This window comes from Pseudomyrmex gracilis, unplaced genomic scaffold, assembly GCF_002006095.1.
Source record: "Pseudomyrmex gracilis isolate BER0280 unplaced genomic scaffold, ASM200609v1 scaffold_1, whole genome shotgun sequence".
Lineage (NCBI taxonomy): Eukaryota > Metazoa > Arthropoda > Insecta > Hymenoptera > Formicidae > Pseudomyrmex > Pseudomyrmex gracilis.
In genome coordinates, this window is record NW_018020585.1 from 1,915,293 (window position 1) to 1,934,201 (window position 18,909).

The window sequence follows — 18,909 nt, forward strand, 5'->3', positions numbered from 1 at the left end:
CATGATATATGTTCCCGAGAGTACATTTTGCTTGTTTCGCTTTTAGTAATTTATTTGTTATAAGCACGTTTTGTAGTTGCAGAAAATTATGCACACAAATTAGTTTTTCATTATATTTATTACTTTCGCAGATTCGAATTATTCGTCGTAACTTGTCGAATGTGTTTATTATCGTTATTACACCGTTGCGCGTTTTATTCTTTCTCTCTTATTTGACATTTCATTTATATTCATTTTCTTTTTTTTTTCAAGAGAATTTCTTCTTTCAAAAATATTTGCTCGGATATAATTATAGATCTTGTTATGTATGCATTTCTCACGTAAGATAAAATACGTCGAAGTGTTGCGGGAAATGAAAATAAAATTTCATTAGCGCCGTGTAACGTAGGCAGTACCTACGTAATATTAACTTCGCCCTGTTAGCCCCGTTTTCATTAGTTAACCGCCGAGTCGTTTATATTCCACTCTGAGAGAATAATTCGCAAGGTGTGTGCGCTTATTTAGCTTATTATGCAAGTTCTTCTTCCTACAGGTTTGTAACGCAACGACGCAGAATCGGAGAATACGTCCCGCTTGTGTCGTATTTCATATTTGCGTGCAAGTATATTGTAATATATTGTGCCGAGAAAAGTTAACAAAACGTCGATTTTTTTTATATACTCTTTATTGAGACATGTCGAGCATACATGTATACCAAAATGTGACACATTTGAAAATGCCTCTCTCGGTTTCCTCATAGAAATTCTTTCTTGGAAATCATTTTTCGACAGCGGCAATCGACGAAAACTTGTCCGTGCCGGCGGAATCGTTTGAGTAAAACGATTCCTCGCGAGAACAATCTCGAATTCTTTTATCGGTTTCACTTTTCAGTGAACATTTTTTTCAGAAACACCTTTTGAGAGCGCACAATAAAAACTTTCACAGTTTTTATTCGTATTATCCGTATTAGTCGTTAAAAAGAGATCTCTTCCATTAGTGAGTTAATTTTATTTTTTTATTTTTTTTTTTTTGACGATTTTTGGATCAGCACGATCTTGTTTCTCTCGTCTCTTTTAATCCTCCTATCTTTTTAACATCTTGGCTAAGTGGATTTAAAGTTGCGATTTCAAGTTTCAATAGAGTTCAATAAAGTTCTGATGAGATTTATTGGCAAGTAAAAATAACAAGTGAGGTTTTTAGTAAACCAACACTTGTGCAACACAAGATAAGGTCAATAAGAGCCATAGGCTAATTATTAATTGCGTAAGTTAAATTATTGCTTTAATTGTCTCTATTTGTATCCAAACATTTGTATAAAGAAATAAATTTAAGAAACTTGAATTGGTATATAAATAAAAACGATAAAAAAAAACTCGAGTGCCCCATTGTTAACCAGTTGATCGAGGTATAGCTTATTACTTGGAAAAGGATTACGCACGACCGATGAAAAGCTGTTTTCTGTACACGTCTCGTTTTAAATGGGCGGCATTTTTATGTGCCTGAGTATGCCAGGAGTTTTATGGAACGAGGTCATTGTTACAGAGCCTCGTCACGACGCACCACGCCAAGTAGATGACTGGATAGATCGAGCGTGGACGATAAGTTGGCAAGATGGAAGGCAATAGAGGATAAGTTCACAAGATTCTAAAAAAACCTTTTTATTATTTTTTATATACGTATATGTATAATATATACATAGATTTTACGAAAGGTTTTACTTGTGTTTTCTGAAATTTTAAAACATGTAACTTTACAGTATTATGCAAGCAATTACAAATAGCAAATCATTAATCATAAACCTAATTTGTCAAAAATATGTACCAGAGCAACACAATTATTATTTTGTACTTCCGTTATTTTTTTCTCCCGAATTATTTACGGAGCAAAAGGGGAAAAATATGATTTCATCTAAAAAGAGAGAAGAGTAATGTAATTAATTTGTTTTATATTATTGCATGTATATAAATAAAAAATAGTTCTAAATATTCTCAAGTAATCCCGGTAATAATTAATTTCTCCGCTCCCGAGTCGCTCATTCAAAATGAACAAACAGATATAAATGGGAAGGCCAGAGCTGTGCAGATATTAATGAAAAACAGGATGCGTTTAAAGCACGTACCAGCGAAGACCGCAGGCCGAAAGATCATTACTTTTCGCCGCGCGCTTCAGAACTAGTTCGTTTCGCTTTTCTGAGAGAGAGCACGAATTTCGTCCACCTCTTATTGTTCTACCTCTCATTTTCTGTACGGGAGCAGAAATTCATCGATCCTCTGACAAAAGGGACGTGCGAGCGAAGGAATAGAGTAGGTGTTTCTGCTTTTTCGCCAACACGCGAGAATGTTTCCGACCATTTGACAATGAGATACTCACGACTCTGTCAACGTGATATTTTTGGTTACTTTCTTTCATTTTCCATCTTTGTCAAAAAGCTGTCGCAGACAAATATATACTTGGCTCATCATTTTTTTCTCCATCTTTTTTTTCTTTAATATTTTTCGCTAAATCTCACGTACGACGAAACGTTCGCTTTTTTTCAAAATTGCCACTTCGCAGAATTTAAAATAAGGTTACAATTATTAGCTATATTAAATCTGTTTTGCAATAACAGATCTTATTACACTTTTTCCTTATAGCGCCCTTAAGTTTCTGGGAATTCGCACGGGAATGCAATTCAATATCTCTTTTGTGGTTAAAATTAAACCGTGAAAAATTCCGTGAGTTTCTATCGTGACTGTTAAGAATTTATAAAAATCAACTTGAAATCCTTAAAGACGACCGATCACAATGGCGACAAGTGCGACGCGCCGTTGAAGTATCAATTAACTTTATTAATGCGGTTATCGCGAATCATTGCAACGAAACGACGAGCGGAGAGAGAGCTCGGCAACAGAATTCTTTTCCGGAACATTACCCTCTGGAAATCTGTTTCGAAGCGATTTGGTTTTCTTTTGTTCGTCGATCATTAACCTACGATGATAACCTACTGAACTCCGTCTTCTTAAAGTCATTTTATCAAATCGTTCGAATTGCTCGTCCTTACTAATAAAACCGATGTTTTATCTCGCATCGTCTGCGCGAGATATGTGCGTACGCGTTTGCAAGCAAAAACATTCATTACATTATGACGTTCGCGTGACAGCGAAGTATTGAAGCTCCAAAACAGTCAGAACAAAACATCGCGTTTTATATAAAAACGCAATTAATAAAAACAGTAAAATTACTTCAATATTGTTTTTTTATTGACACTCTATACAATACTCAGGTATGTGATTTCCTCTCTGACAGTGATTTCCCTTAAATCTCTCGCAAATTATCAACAGTCTTGAAATGGGCCAACACTTGGAAATAAACTCTTGTGTATGTGTTTGTGTGTACATTTAAACATATTTCATAATCACTTTACAGTTAAACATTTCACTATCGCACTCGGAATCCGCAAAAGTAGTCAATTGTACAATTTGCAAATTCAAATCGAACTTGTGAAATCATTCACTCGTAAAGAAAAGTACATAAGTGACACCGACTAGAACAATCTCATACAAGTAGATCTTCTCTTCTTTTTTGCATATTTTTCTCATCTTCTTCGCAATTATCTTTGAATATCCGTCAATATTTATTTCATTAAAGAAAAATAGAGAGAATATATAAAAGTTTAACGTGTATATGTATATTTTGTTTTTGTTTTTGCGAAAGTTAAAAAAGAATCGAAAATTAGAACCTGACGTCTTTTTATCAGTCGCTAGATAACATCAAACACCGAATATCCTATGTACCGTAGACATTCATCCGTTGTAAATGAAACGAACTAGGATGTAGCAATCCACGCTGCATGCCGGTGAATTTATATCTGCAACAGTCAACAGAATTTGAATGTGAGGCAAACATCCGTGGAAACAAACCTAGGATTTTCCGTCGTTGCGCTCGTATTTATCTCTCGTTACGCGTTCCTCGTTTTTATTAATTTTATATTGTCAGTTTATATCCTACTCTAAATCTATCTTTTGCGTACAAACCTATTTAATTTTTTGTCACGCGCAAAACAAAAAAATGTCACAAAAAATACTTATAACACATTTAAAACATTGATAAAAATTTCCTTCTTTCTTCGACTTGCAAAAGAATAAGTAAAAGCAATAATAAAAGTATTCTATTCTCACTTTCACGTTTGAAAGTGTTTAGGTAACTATTCGAATTTTGCTTTCGTTTGTGAAATTTTAAAAACTTCTTGGGATTCCCGATTCTTCGATATTCTGGTTCAATTCACCATTCTGTGATCTCGACGGTATAATTCGTGCTAAAGAAGAAGAAGAAGAAAAGGAGTTTTGAAAGTAGGCCGCGTCATGAAATAAGCGGAAGACTTTTCTCGTTGAGAAAGCAGAAGAACCACTCACTTCAACCCTTTTCTCACATCTTCCTTGCGTTCTCTTCCTGGCTATTGCACGTCTGTCTTCTTCCTTCGACGCTATTGATCGACCTTCCCATTCATTATCGATCTGTGTACTCGTCGTCAAATCTGCATATCTGCGTCCCGCTCTCTCATTAAAGATTGCATATAAAATGCATTTTCCAGTTTGAATGGGTAATACTTTCGCGCTTAAGGGAACGGTTTATTATCTTTTACACACACGCAGTTTGGCATTTTGCATCATCAGATTTCATGATGTGAGATGAAAAAAAAAAAACAAACACAACAGTATCTCTAAACAGTTAGAAAGAGATTAATTGTCTAAATCTAAATAAAAACAAACACAATGTAAACGATCCGTGCGTAAATCGAAAACCGAGAAAGAATTATGACAAAATAAAAAAAATAAATATTGAACAATAAAATAATGTATTACGATATAGTACACTCAAGTTATCGAGATTTGCGAGTATCCCGATTTTTCGAATCCCGGGATTTTGTCCCGAAAAACGAGATTACAAAAATAAGCTGAAAACTATGTAGGAAATGTATGTGAAATTATTCCGGGTAGGTGGATTTATTCTTCCGGAATTATCTAGATCCCGCTGAGAGACGTAATATCCAAAACATTCCGCGCGTGGCTGCAAATCGCGTGTCCGTTTATTATTTATTGGATCGTATATTCTTACACCGCAAATGTTTGTGAAAACCTTTTTTTGTTGGTTGTACATCATTACATTTAGACGTGGAATAAAAAATCGCGAGGTATTTCTTCTCTGTGACAAATGCCGAGCGCGCATTCGCGAAAACGTCAATCTTGTGATATATTTTTCGAAATTCTTGCCAAACAGTTTCCATTTATCAAGTTACATTGGCAACCATTTCGGAATATCTTTGAAATTACGGTTCTCTCGGCACGTAGATTGAATCGGCGCGAAAATCGATATTTAGTTGGAAGTTTTTCAAACGTTAATTACACAACGAACGAATACGAGACAACGTTTGCGGAAACATAACGAAAAAAAAAAAAAACCAGCGAGCTAAAAATTATAAATTTTGTCGTAAATAAAAGCGAGTGATAAAAGAGAAAATTTTTCAAATAAAATTTCAACGTGTTTAAAAGTCGTTTTTGTTTCGTATAAAACAGATATTGATGAAACAAACATTGATAAATAAAATCTGTGAACCAAAATTCTGGCGCTTTAAAAATAAACAGTTCGCACGTGTGATTCATTTGCGCTGTGATTTATTCCAATCCATCCCAATTTATCCCGCATAGCTGGATTACTGTATAATGATGGGAGATCGCTGATGTACTGCAAACGCAAATAGGACTGCGAATATCACAGAGAGATAGCTACGCAAACGCTTAGTCAAGATCGAATCAGCGCGACGAGGGTATCGGATTATCTCGTCTCATTGCTCATGTGGAATATGTCTGCTTGATTAAAATTTGTTTGTACGAGTCGAGGTGAGCGACCATTTTTACGAGACTATTCGTTGTGCGCCGCCATTCTCTCGGGACGGCCGACGATATTACCGGATCACTTATCGTTTTTCGAACGTTTCGTTCATAAGATACGTACAACGTTTCCGTCTGATTAAACGGCAAAGCGGATCGAAATTGCGCATGTTCCGTTTGTTTCGGCATCGCGATCGCGATGTGTCGTACATGCAACAGAGTTCTGCTTTTCTCATGTTGCGGTTGTCGGAAACCATTAACTCGCATTTCTCGCTCTTTCCTTTTATTTCTCTCACTCTTTGACAAGTAGTTGTGCCTGAGAATTCCAACTTCAAAGCTTCTTATTGGCCTGTTAGAACAAAGAAACTCCGTAACGGAATGCTCTTGTTCCTTTAACGTTGTATAGTCTAATGCCCAAAGTTCTCGAATTACAGTCGATAAAATAAAAGTGCGCGCAAGACAGAAACAGTATTTCTCACTTTTTTGCTTCTTTTCTCGACTCGGCCTCATTCGGCCAAGAACAAACGCATTCACGTTAAATATATTATAATAAAGAATGTAGTTCGAAATTCATTGGCAGTACCGAAAATTTATAATATATGTAATATATAAACTACATAAAGATAAGAGTTCATTATTGCGCATGCGTGATCGGTAGCAAAGTGTCGGGGTAAGAAAGCACGAGAGGAGAACGAGATGAGAAAAGAGCGAATCACCGACCATGAGAATTGCGAACGTGAGAAAAGCGGAGCTCTATGTGCTATATGTTCGATATAAACAACACACACGATTCAACTGCCATCGAATTCTAGTTTACTTTAAAAATTTTTTTACCAACGTGTTTGCGCAAATAAAAAAACGAAATAAATTGCGAGAGCAGTGCAAGAGTTGAATATTCAACTTGCACTGTATAGATATATATATCTGCTTGTCTATGTAAGATGAAAGAGAATCGCGAATGAAAATTAAGAAGGTGAATAGTCACGTATGGCAAAAGGTGAAAGAGCGAAACGTCAACATAAACACACAGCGCCGGCATCAAAGAATGGTTAATTAAATTTTTGCCCAGCTGTCAATCTCGGAGTCACACATCGACTTGATTAAGGTTTGTTTGTTGACCGCAATATGTCGTGCGATGAGATTTTCCGGAAAAATTTTCAATGCGCGCCTGTAAGCGATACAGAAATAAATACAAAAGCACAGATAAATGAAAACAAAAAAAAAAAAACAAAAACAAAGCAAACAGAATTTATTGCGGTGACGTTCAATTTAGGATGAAATTACTGAAGTGAAAGGTTTACGTACCTATGTATATGAACATGTACTTTTGCAGACGTTCGTTTGAAAAGAATAAATCTCAAACAAATTTTCAACGAAATAGAAACGCAACATCCGAGATGATATCTTGTTATTTTAACATAAATATAAATTCGAGATAAACACACTGAGAAAACTTGGCAACAATATTATCAAACATTATAATAATAACAACATGTGCGTGTGTTTGTTATTCGTGATATATCTTGATTAATTAATTAAATTTTAGTTGATTAAATTGCAATAAATAAATTTTACTTTTGTTAATATTTAACAGACAGATGAATTAGTTATTAGTCATGGGAGAGGGGAAGCAGTGTGTTGCAATATTCAAGATAACGTTTCCGAGAACAGAAAACACAAAAAAAAAAAAAAAGAAAAAACAACTTTCTGCGTAAGAAAATTGATTCTTGTGTATACTACACTCTTGTGTAATAAAAACTATATAAGACAAGAGAAGAATATATTACCCACTTTCACCATCTCTACATTAATGGCAATACTTTATGGTACAAGATCATACTCACACTCGCACTCTCTCTCTCTTCCCTCACACTGTTTCTCCCCCTTTTTCGACGTAGGCATGTAGATGGGACAAACGAAAATGGCAACGAGAGTAAACTGGCTGTGAAAACGTCATCGTGTTAATGGCAGTACGCCACGCTGAGCCCACGGGGGAGAAAAAGCAAGAGGGGTTGCGAAAAAAAGAGAAAGAGAAAGAAAGAAAGAGAGAGAGAAAGAGAGAGAGAGAGAGAGAGAGCAAAAGAGGGTGGTAAAAAGAGAGCAGGAGGAAAAGAGGAAAATTTTGTTACGCTTTCGCGTACCGGGTTAGAGCCGAGCTAAACCTGGAGCCAAGTAAATCGGATGAAGTCGTTAAGTACAGCCGCGATTCCGTTCGTCATCTACCGGAGAAATTTGTATTACATTGAGAAAAGAGAAAAAAAAGCGAAGGAAAACGATGACGGAAAGATTGTTACAATAAAGAGAATAAAAGAAGATATAAAAGAAAAACATATTATTTATAGATTACATGCTATATAGTAAGAAAATGATTTTTTGTCTACGGACAAATATCATCTCCTTTCAAGAGAGATAACAAAGGAAGTAAAAAAGAAACTATAGAATCTCTATTGTAAGTGGTAAACGCGTTAAGCGAAGCATTCGAGGGAAGCTCATACAAGAATGTTCCAAAAGAAAAGGAAAGATCGATTCGAGAGGATCGGTGTATCGCGCGGTCTCTCGAGTCTAAAAAGTCTGCGATTAAAAAAGAATTGAATCCTCACCTAAAGAATATCGCCAGAACTGGCAGCTCTCGTGGTCCTCGTTGCTGGTTCCAGCCGATTATTCGACTCCGGTCGCGGCTTACAATAAATGAGTTTCCGAAAGGCTTTGCGAAAGTTATCGCTTAAAAAAGCGTATAGGATTGGATTAACGCAACTGTTGGTATAGGCGAGGATATGACTTGCTATCTGTAGCATTATCGTTCCCGTCGTGAGCGGGTACAAGTCCAGGGATTTGATCACCAGTATCACCTGCAACGTGACCGTCATCGCGAACGACATCGATAGATGACGAGAGACTGTTTTTTTCCACACGAAATATAATACGTGTCTCCGTTCTATTTTAAGCGAATCCCTTACCTGTATGGGACACCAACAGACGGCGAAAACACCGACGACGACGAAAACGAGCCTGGTGACCCGACGTCTTCCGCGCCGGCTCTCGGCGCTGGCGCGAGTGTTGCGCCAGAGTTTGCTCAGCATGAACATATAAAAAATAATTATCAATATCAACGGCAACGCGTAGGTCGTCATAAAGAAGACCAACTGGAAGCAGGTCCAATCGTACTGGGCCAGAATTCGGCAGGCCGTCAAATTTTCCCATTCTTCGTCTATCTCCTGAAACACGTAGTGAATCTACGTACACGCGATACACACACACGTGTAACAACGAGGTCGGATACGGGGGGGGGACGTGGGGCTTTGTGTGCGCCGTACTTACCTCGCCGTGAATCACCAGTGCGGGCACGGATATCAGAAGTATCACCGCCCACATGACGCAGATCGCTCGTATGGCGTGGATCTCCGTTCTCCAGGACATCGAGGCGATCGGATGAACCACCGCTAAATACCTACGAGCAATTTCTCTCGTCTTGATGCTGAGCTGAGCAATTCTTTGTACATATATATATATATATGTATATAAAACAAAACTTTTGATTAATGTTGCGTGAATTGTGAAATCTCTAAAGTGTAGTTGAAATCTGCTCGGAACTTGATGGCATTTAAGAGCAAAGTTTTAGAACGCGTACACGTGTAATCTAAATTGAAACCGAAGACATTGAACAAGAAAATGAAAATGTTTTCTCAAAAAGAAAAAACCAGAGATCGTTTTCCTCGAGATAAACGACGACGATATATCGAGTTGTTTCGGGAACGGAAACTTTTCGTTTTATGGTTTATTTAAAAGGAAGGCGAATCGCTTTCATCTAAAAACTATAAAGGTAATATACCTTTTTCGTCAATATATTGAGTCGATCGCGAATTCAGCAACCGTTGTGTGCGGTATTCGTCTACATTATTCATCGAAATAACATTGTCTCACAAACGCGGATAGTTTGATTATACAGTACAAACAAACATTATCATGATTAACGTACGTAATTGATATAATGCCATTTTGCAAGATTGCGTCCTTTACGAGGGCAGCTTAATGATCAAACTCAAAGTCGCTGCTTTAATCAAGCTCCTGCAAACTGTTGCTGCGAAAGATGCACAAGCTACCCCGTGTGACACGGGGAGAGAAGGAGGAGGGAGAGGGTCGCGTACATGATTTCACAATAACTCCGCATTGATCTATGTCACGAAAAGTGAGATTACGCTCAAGTTTCTCTCACCTTTTAAGGACGAAGGTATCAAACGGATATGTTGCACTCTGCGACTGTGTCGCGCGCGTCACGTAGCGCATCGCGACTCAAAGCGATAGACGAATCGAACGTTAAAAAACGAACGAAATGAAAGTCCGAAGCGCGTTTTATGAAAATATATATAGCGAACGCGTGTAATCGCGAAAAATGTTGTACATGTTTCGTTATTGAAGGTTTTTAAACTCTTTGACGAGGAAATAACAAGAAATCTTTTTTTAACAATAAAAAATATACTCGTATATATATATATCTCTATCGTATATATATATATGCCTCGTATATATATCTCTATCGTATATATATATATATATATACCTCGTACATTCAATATATTCCGCAGAGTAGAATGTATGAGGGGCGTTATATTGCGAAACCCCAGCGAATATTCCACTCGCGCGAGAATTTTGAGAATTGAAAACTGTTCGAAACATATGTATGCGCGGCGATAGTTTCTCCGGAAAAAGTCTGATGTTTATATCTCAAAATAATATACATGTGTGTATATATATATATATATATATGTGTCTGTTATTGATTTCCTTTATGGTTTACAGTTTATCACACTATCAATTCGTGTTCCATATCCATAACTCTTGCCCGAGGACCTATAAATTTTTAGCAAGATATACATTCTCGAAATTACCGAGAAGTGATTCGAATCGGTTGGTGATATATCGAAAATTAAAAAATCTGTCTAAGAGTACAACTTTGACAAAGACCGAATGCTCGATCGAAACGTCAATTTTGTAAAAGCGTCTACTGAATAAAACAATTTTACACAACCGTGCTCCCATTTGTCTGTTTCTCTTTACATATTGAAGACACATTTTATGATTACAACGTAATAAAATTTCTCAGTAGATATGCTGTAAAGGTACGTGCGCGGAATGATATCTGACTGAATCTCTGATATCTCTCGCTGTGCGGGATAATACTGTTACACTTCTTTTCGTCAATTCGGATATATGGGGGATGTTTCTCAAAACGGTAAATCTTACGAGATTTGTTAATTTTCGACAAATACGCGCATGTCTTTTTTTAGTTACTTGAAGTGACTCAGGTACTTAAAATTTTTATGCGATCCTCGTAAATTTGAGTGTAACCGATGGACACTCGATTTGGGGAAAGAGTGTTATCAATAACATGAGTGCTATGATATCTAGCAATTTCACGTGAAAATTTAATGCAAATTTGTTACATGTTTGCATCACTCCACAATGTAAACTGTTTCAAACTAAAACGCAATTTCTCTCTCACTCACTTTCTCTCTCTCTCTCTCTCTCTATATATATATATATATATATATTTGCATACATGTATATATATATATATATATATATATATATACATGTATGCAAATATATGTGGTTTGTAGCTTATCAGAATTCTCTCACACTCTGCAGGCGTTCAACCAGAAGATAATCTCAGTGTACTGACCTGTCGAGACTCATAAGTACCAAGGTGTAAACGCTCGCATAAGCGGTGACAATGATCATATACTGAACGATCTTGCACCAGACGTTGCCGAACGGCCAATACGGCAGGACGAAATCGGTTGCCGTGAAAGGTATACAAAATATGACGAACAGCAAATCCGCAACGGCCAGATTGATGATGAGAATATTCGTGGTAGATCTCATTCCGGGATTTGCCGCGACCACGAGGACCACCAGCGAATTCCCAGCTAGTCCGAGGATGCCGATCATGCCGAAGGACAATGGCACTAACACAGCCACAATCCTATCCACCAGTTCGCGATCGAAACCGAATTCGAATCTTTCGCAGGGTCCGTCACCGCCGGCGAGCGAACCGAGCTTCGAGCTGCAGTTGAACGCATCGGTTGCATTCGCGAGAACCGCGTTTTCCGACTCCATTACTTCCTGAGATCGACCCGCGATCTGTAAATCCAAGCACAAATCTCCTCGGTTACGTCGTGGCAAGCTCGTTAGGCCGGCTTAGTCCGGAGAATGGAGATAGGAGGTGCTTTTAGCACACACATTACGCCAATAATAGACCTGACATGAATTGCTTTAATGGGATTTGAATAGGACCGCAAAAATCCTCTCGTTCCCGTCTGCGTCGATGATGCTGAGAAATTTTTCTCTTCCCGCCGAACTCATTTTCGCCACCGGGAGTAGATGTCAAACGCGTACAATCGGGGATTCGTCGGAACGTCATTTCTTTTCTTACAATGCCATCCCTCGCGAATCCTTCTCGCTCCGAACTCTTCGGGAATCCTTCGACGTCAGAAGATCCTGGAGCAATAGATCACGGATTCCAGCCGCGCCCTTCGCAAGAAGGAATGTTAACATACTTGAGAGAGATAGAGTTTTTATTCTTTTTTCCTTCTCCTTTTTCTTTTTCTTCTTTGACAATTCTAATTCAATTAATGCAAAGTACACAGACGTGTCAAATAATCTTGTTTATTCTCTTGTCTCTCGTAATGTGTTCACTTTGTCACCGTATAATTAGATCTGAGATAGACGCCATGTGCGTGTGTGTGTGTGCGTGTGTGTGTCATTTTCTAAGTTAAATTGCGAAACATCACACGAAAGAGAGATATAGATCCGATCTTTTTTTAAAAATATATTACTTAACTTTCTTCTCCTCTCGTATACTTGACTTGTCAACACTTGTTTACTCTCGTATCCTCTTCGAACCGCAAAGTTGATAAAATTCGCGATAATTTCGTCATTTGCCTAAAAAGCGATGGATGTAGAGAGATTATTTCCATGAGTTTATACGTGACACATATTGACCAAACATATTGCGGTAATGCGTAATTTTAAGTAATGAGTTTTTCGTCAAAGGTTTACGCTCTTCACACGTTCGTTTCTGCTTATCGCCAAGCGCTCGATCTCGGCGAACTATAACGATATATTGCACGCCGATATTTTTCCCGCCTTCTTCGGCAATGCGAACGAAACTGCTACTTTTTAGAACGAATTTGTTGTTCGTTCTCATAAGTTGTTTTATTTATTTTTTTTTGTTTTTTTTTTTTTTTTTTAACAACAGTCCCACGTGTTTCGTTTCTTCTTCGGGTCACCAGTCGCTAACGAGCCTTATCTTTGCGCGCGTAATAAAAACGTTCACGGTAAGTTAAAAATTCGAAAACATGAGCGCGGCAAATCTGTCGATTCGAGATTGAAATCGTTAAATTTTAACAAATGTTTGTTGATCAAGTTGTAAAGTAGCGAATTGATCAAATCGCGACAAATATTTCGTCGCATATCCAGTATCGCGTGTCACGATCCCTTCAGAGGGTAGTTTTGCACTGAGAAACTTAGCACAGTCAAACGGTTGACGTGATCGGAGAAACGGATGGGGGTGCGCTCAAAGAACACGAATAATAACGCGTGGTGTCATCTGTCGTCAAGCGGAGAATAATTAGTCTTTCTAAGCGAGGATCAGAACCAATCTAGGAAACAAACTTTTGTGATGTTTCGCTCCACTCCCGCTGACATCTCAATGCGCTGACTCTCCCTTCCACTTGATGTTGATCTCGTTTCCTCTATCGTTTGTTGACTAGTTGCCTTGTGGCTATGGTTTATATGGGTTTGCATGGTTTTATCGTGGTGTGGCCGAGATGATGTCGGTGCTTCGGCTCCGTGACATCTCCATGATAGAAACGTAGATGCAGCATGCATGCACAATCAAGCACCTTGCATCCTGTCTCTTGGGCAATTTGATTAGGTTAGCTGCGAACGCATTTTGCCGTCGCCTTGTGGGATTTGTGTCAATGGCGAGGTCCGATTGTCGTCGTTTTTACTCCGGTGAGATTTTTATTTCTTTACAACTGCCAGTCTCTCTTGAGCGCGCAGATCGCGAAAACTTGAGAGCGGTAAACAAAATTGAATTGTTTTGATCATCTTTCAGCAACTAGTTTGCAAGCAGAAGGGATTAGTATTTGAAGAGGACATCCTGGTCTCTTGTGGAGAAAGACAAACCTGTAGAATGAGAGCGAGTCTTCTCTTGGAAAAGGACAATTCAATGGGATGGGAGCTTTAACACCAGTAAAAAGTGTTAGAGCTCCCATTCCATTTATATTCTCATCCAGTGGAATGAGCAACTGGACAGAAAGAATGCATCTAAGTGCTGCTATGTTAGGAAATGTTATGACCAGCTGTGGATATCCTTCTTCAAGGCAGAGATACCGCCCAAGACGCTTGGAAAAGTTAGTACACGTTAGCTGTATATATTATTTAAAAATAATTTTATACTTTTTATAGCTTGTTTTAATCTCTATATATATGTTTACTAATAAAGTATACTGTATAGATTTTTTTATTTTCCTAAGCATTTATAATTTTTATGTTATGTTTAGATAAAAAGTCAACTTCAAAATGTGATATAATACACTTGAAGAAGATATAGGCACTTAATTTTTTTTTATTTTTCCTTTCTTTGTAGAGTCAAGTTTGGCGTGCCTCTGGATGAAGTTTGTAAACATGATATTCCCGGCCCTTTACTGGTAAATAGCAAATCCTGAATGCATTCAGAATGTTACATTGTTGAACAATTGTAATCAATTTACAATATCCAGGTGGAAGTGATAACAAATAACCAGTCTTGGTCTTTTTTTTTTTTCTCAAGGTTCTTATATTGATATTAAACAAAGAAGCTGTATTTGTAAAAAACATTTTTCGTACACCTGGACACCAGGGTAACATGAAGAAGCTCATACACATTCTGCAAACTGGACAATTGGTCAACATGGATAATTTTAGCATTTATACAATAGCTAGTGTGTTAAAGAAATTTTTACGCAACATACGAGGTGGCATATTCGGAAAGGAGCGTGAGGAACAACTGTTTACATTGATTCAGTTGGACAACATGGAACAACAACGGGACCAAATACATGTGTAATCTTATATTTCAGTTGCGCTATGCTTTTTTTTTTTTTTTTGGATAATATGATCCTTTACGATTGATTTTACGAGACAATTTCTGCATGCAGATTAATTACCTCCATGCCAATATATACGCAACGATTATTAGTGCTGTTATTCGGCACATTCAGAGTAATAGCGGTAAATAGCGAGCTAGCGCAAACGTATATGAACAGCGAGGCCTTAGGAGTATCTGTGGCACCTTCGTTGTTTCAAAGTTGCGTCAGCGACGGCAAAACTGCCAAAATGGAGGATATTCTCAGATTTAAGGTAAATTAATATTTTCTTTATATATTTGCCGCTGTCTTTGTATATATTATTATTATCACGATAAAATTCTTTTTCCTTTCTCCTTTCGATGTTTGTCAATAATCGATAATTTATTTCTAGACTGCTACACGTGTCACCAAGTTCATGATAGACAACTTCGGCGTTTTGAATTTATTCGGGAAAGACAATTACGAATATTACGCACGTATAACAGGACGAATAATAAAAGTGGAGGAAGACTGGATTTTTAATTTCCGATATCCGCCGGATACTCTTGTATCGAGTAAACATTTTTATTTGCGCGCATTTTTATTTCAGATTATTCTCACGAGCTTAATCTAAATATAAATTTTGATTTGCAATTTTATAGGACAGTTATCGCTGGAAGCTGAAAAGACATGGTTACAATACGAGTGTGAAAGATGGGGATTACAGTTTAATTTAGAAAGTAAGTTAAGTCCTAGTGACACATAAAAGAGTAGATCACGTTTTACATTTTTTAATTGCAATTTCTTTTTACTGTGACAGATGCATGTTATCAAGAAAAATCGCAGTCGACTCTAACTTTGGTTTATCTACCAGAATCCGTGAAACTCGCGTCGTCGTTAGGCATGATCCCGGAAAATATCTTGTTCGAGAGTGATACCCGTTTCTCGGTTAGCTTAGAAGAGAACAGTCTGTTTCAGGTATTTAGCGGAAACATCATCACGCTTTTGCGATAAACACGTATCGGTGAAAGGATGTGAAGTAGCGCAGCTACTAAAATTTTTGTTGTTTTATAGGCGTTTTCTCGTTCATCGAGCAACGGCAGTCATCTTCCCATACGCGCTGCGGCGAGCGTGACGCTGGACGAACTGCGCGCGATGAATCGCTACGCTGAAAGTACCAAAAGTCTCAGTTACTTATCGCAGGTACCCTGAAATACTAAATAAAACATTTAATAATAGCAATGTAGAGCGTCAATTTTATTTTGTTGAGTCTTTAAAAATTAGTGAGAGATAGATTTGTTAAGATCATCGTGTTTATTGTGCGAGTTTAGGTTCACGAGAGACAAGCCGCGCGTATGCGAACCAGATCCGAATGGTTTCTTACGCCCGTAGAAAGAGACTCGACGGCGATGAATAGCGGTACCGCAGCGATACACGTTTTAATTCACACGAATTCAAATCGGTCTTCCTCTGGCAATATCGGTAAACACAACTTAGTAATTTCAGAAAATTTTTTTTTTTTTTTTTAAAGACATTCAATTTTTTCGATTTTCTACATTCTTTCGACTGTAGCTACGGGTTTGAGCACCAGCGCGGAATCGATAAAGCGGCCGAGCGTACGAAGAACTTCCTCTAAGGAAAAGCAACATTTACACCGCAACTCGTCCCGCCGCAATAAAAAAAACGATACGATTAAAGCTGGCCGCGATGGCGTCATCGGACCACAGGATTGTACCGAAGTGGACGTGAAAACATTTCACGTTACTCTGACATATAAACCGCGAATATAGATGATCTTTGTTTTTACTGTCATCTTGACGCTCAAAACATTGTATCAATCATTGGAGCGTTATCTTTCTTGCCTTCAAATTGCGTACTTTAGTATTATGTACGGAAATCTAATTTCTTTCTCGCCATATCGCTATATTTATAATCTCTAAATATTTATTATCAACATTACTTTGAAGATTTAGTCACTTAGATTTTTGACAATTTTTATGCTGTCGTTAATAGCAATATCGCATTTTGTAATATATATAAGTTAAATAGAGTGGGACTTTCGATTGTATGTATCCCGTTCTAAACGCACGTTTTCGATTAATCGAACGTAATAAATACATTTATAGCATTCCAAATGCATTTACGCGAATTTATCTTTATTTAAATCGTACGTTCTTACGTATCGCATATCGTTATATTTATTCCACACTGTATTTATAAATTATGAACACATATATATGTATAGATACATGTTGTAAAATAAATAAATGCACGTTAATATGTTTATATTTTTAAACTGTTATTTATATAAATTTTAACGAATTGTGTTAAATTCTACATCAAATTCACATTCAAGCGAAGCATCAGAAACAATGCTTGTGTGAAATAAAAAAAAATAAAAAAAATAAAAAAACAGCACTATAAGTATTATAAGTATCATTCACAGACAATATTTTTTGTTTATATTATACTTGCACATGAAAAAACCTAAATCAATTTTTCAAAATATATACTCAAGATAGAGAGAAACGCGTTCTGTTATCGTTCAATGTCCCTTCTTAAAGCTATATAAATAGTCTACAATATAGACTGTATCGATAAGATTTCACAGATAAGTTGAATTTACACATATACATATTCTCGCATTCTCCTTATAGCTTATAAACTTTCTGTCGCAATTTTTCACAAATAATCATCAATATATAACATTACACGCTTGTGCGCTATTTGTAAGGTATCAAAGTGGTCGGACTTGTTTTCATGGATGAAAGTATGTAGCTCTTTAATGCTACAACTTCTCCACTCTATAGTGTATAAAAAAAAATGAACTTTCATATAAATGTGTCCTATAAGTTCTAATAATTGGCATACAAGTTACTTCATAGATATTGTTTTTTTTGTTTTTGTTTTTTTTTGTACTAGTTGAATAGTACAAGCGCGCGTACACATAAAATTTATGCGAGATAAAATGTCAGACGACGCGTAGCAATTTTTAAGGGAGTTCTATACTTTCCTCTCAATATTTCTAATCCAGACGACTACGCAACACTTATTTATATGCTCGAGACAAACTAAAACCTCGGTATATACAAATCAATTTTTTACAATCAACATATCGTAATATACATATATATGATATGAATCATCGGTTACTTAATGCACTTATACTGAATAAAAATTTCGGTAGTGTTTATGAATAAAGCGTGAAGTTTTGACATATTTGCTTAATGATCGTGTTCGGTAGAACCGAGCGCTCAGTAAGATCTTTGTGATTATTGCTTGTCATCGGCATAAAACTTTCCAAATTTACAAGATTTAGAGGAATAAGCCAATCGCAAATAACAAGCATAAAACGTTGAATTCTGCTGAACACGTTCAATGATATGTATTTAAATTATTATCTTATTTGTTTCATATAAAACAACCAACGCAACAAAGAAATTTTAATCGAGCCCTAAAAGATACTTTTTTTAGCATTACAAACGAGTGGTCATTGTGATAAACTATTTTTAGATAAATTACATCTTTTCTAATTAATGTATTTGAAGAGACAAGAAAGATATAAAAGTGTAGTATTACCTAACATTACTCATAATGAAAGAACTGAGGTGTATATTTTTACTCGCCATAGATGTTTGACTTCACTCACCCATTACATCAATGCCCTTGTAGGTCTTTGTGACACCCAACTTATTTTACTAGTTAAATTGTTAACTTATCGAACTACAACATCAACATTACAGGCTTGACAAGTAGGAGCATATTGGTGACTCTGTGTTGAGTTTTTAATTCACCAACTACACAAGTAATTACTACGATTCATTTACGAATTTCTCATATGATCACAGAACCTCTTTTTCTCTAAAAGAAAAAATTCAAAAACTTCTTGTTTAAAAAATTTGGCAGTGATCAAAAAGTCTTCTGTTTATATAGACCAAGAATTGCAAGAT

General features: G+C 36.8%; 2 protein-coding genes and 1 long non-coding RNA gene across 7 annotated transcripts; 1 reads left to right on the forward strand and 2 right to left on the reverse strand.

Moving 5' to 3' along the window:
* Positions 1 to 1,818: 1,818 nt before the first annotated feature.
* On the reverse strand, positions 1,819 to 2,856 carry LOC109852822. The gene is made up of 3 exons (XR_002250038.1): positions 2,430 to 2,856; positions 2,099 to 2,353; positions 1,819 to 1,887 (listed from the first exon to the last, which is right to left on the reverse strand). It is a non-coding gene; the product is annotated as an uncharacterized LOC109852822 (long non-coding RNA).
* Positions 2,857 to 3,228: 372 nt separating this feature from the next.
* Positions 3,229 to 13,337, reverse strand: LOC109852783 (allatostatin-A receptor-like). 5 transcript variants are annotated; one of them, XR_002250034.1, is made up of 6 exons: positions 11,527 to 13,337; positions 9,165 to 9,294; positions 8,804 to 9,079; positions 8,447 to 8,695; positions 4,371 to 4,500; positions 3,229 to 3,826 (listed from the first exon to the last, which is right to left on the reverse strand). XR_002250034.1 is itself a non-coding variant. In XM_020424292.1 (5 exons), the coding sequence occupies exons 1-4, from the start codon at positions 11,961 to 11,963 to the stop codon at positions 8,447 to 8,449; spliced, it is 1,074 nt and encodes a 357-aa protein (XP_020279881.1). In that variant the 5' UTR covers positions 11,964 to 13,337; the 3' UTR covers positions 3,229 to 3,826. The 5 variants fall into 5 exon arrangements, 3 of the variants coding, with proteins under 3 accessions (XP_020279881.1, XP_020279857.1, XP_020279865.1); XR_002250035.1 differs by lacking the exon at positions 4,371 to 4,500 and adding an exon at positions 7,691 to 7,788; XM_020424292.1 differs by lacking the exon at positions 4,371 to 4,500 and having other exon boundaries at positions 8,804 to 9,061.
* Positions 13,338 to 13,589: 252 nt separating this feature from the next.
* LOC109852767 lies at positions 13,590 to 17,245 on the forward strand. The gene is made up of 11 exons (XM_020424243.1): positions 13,590 to 13,862; positions 13,966 to 14,263; positions 14,500 to 14,560; positions 14,683 to 14,954; positions 15,050 to 15,251; positions 15,372 to 15,534; positions 15,622 to 15,699; positions 15,780 to 15,937; positions 16,034 to 16,162; positions 16,291 to 16,441; positions 16,532 to 17,245. Exons 2-11 carry the CDS (start codon positions 14,085 to 14,087, stop codon positions 16,747 to 16,749), a joined length of 1,611 nt encoding a protein of 536 aa, XP_020279832.1. The 5' UTR covers positions 13,590 to 13,862; positions 13,966 to 14,084; the 3' UTR covers positions 16,750 to 17,245.
* Positions 17,246 to 18,909: the final 1,664 nt, after the last annotated feature.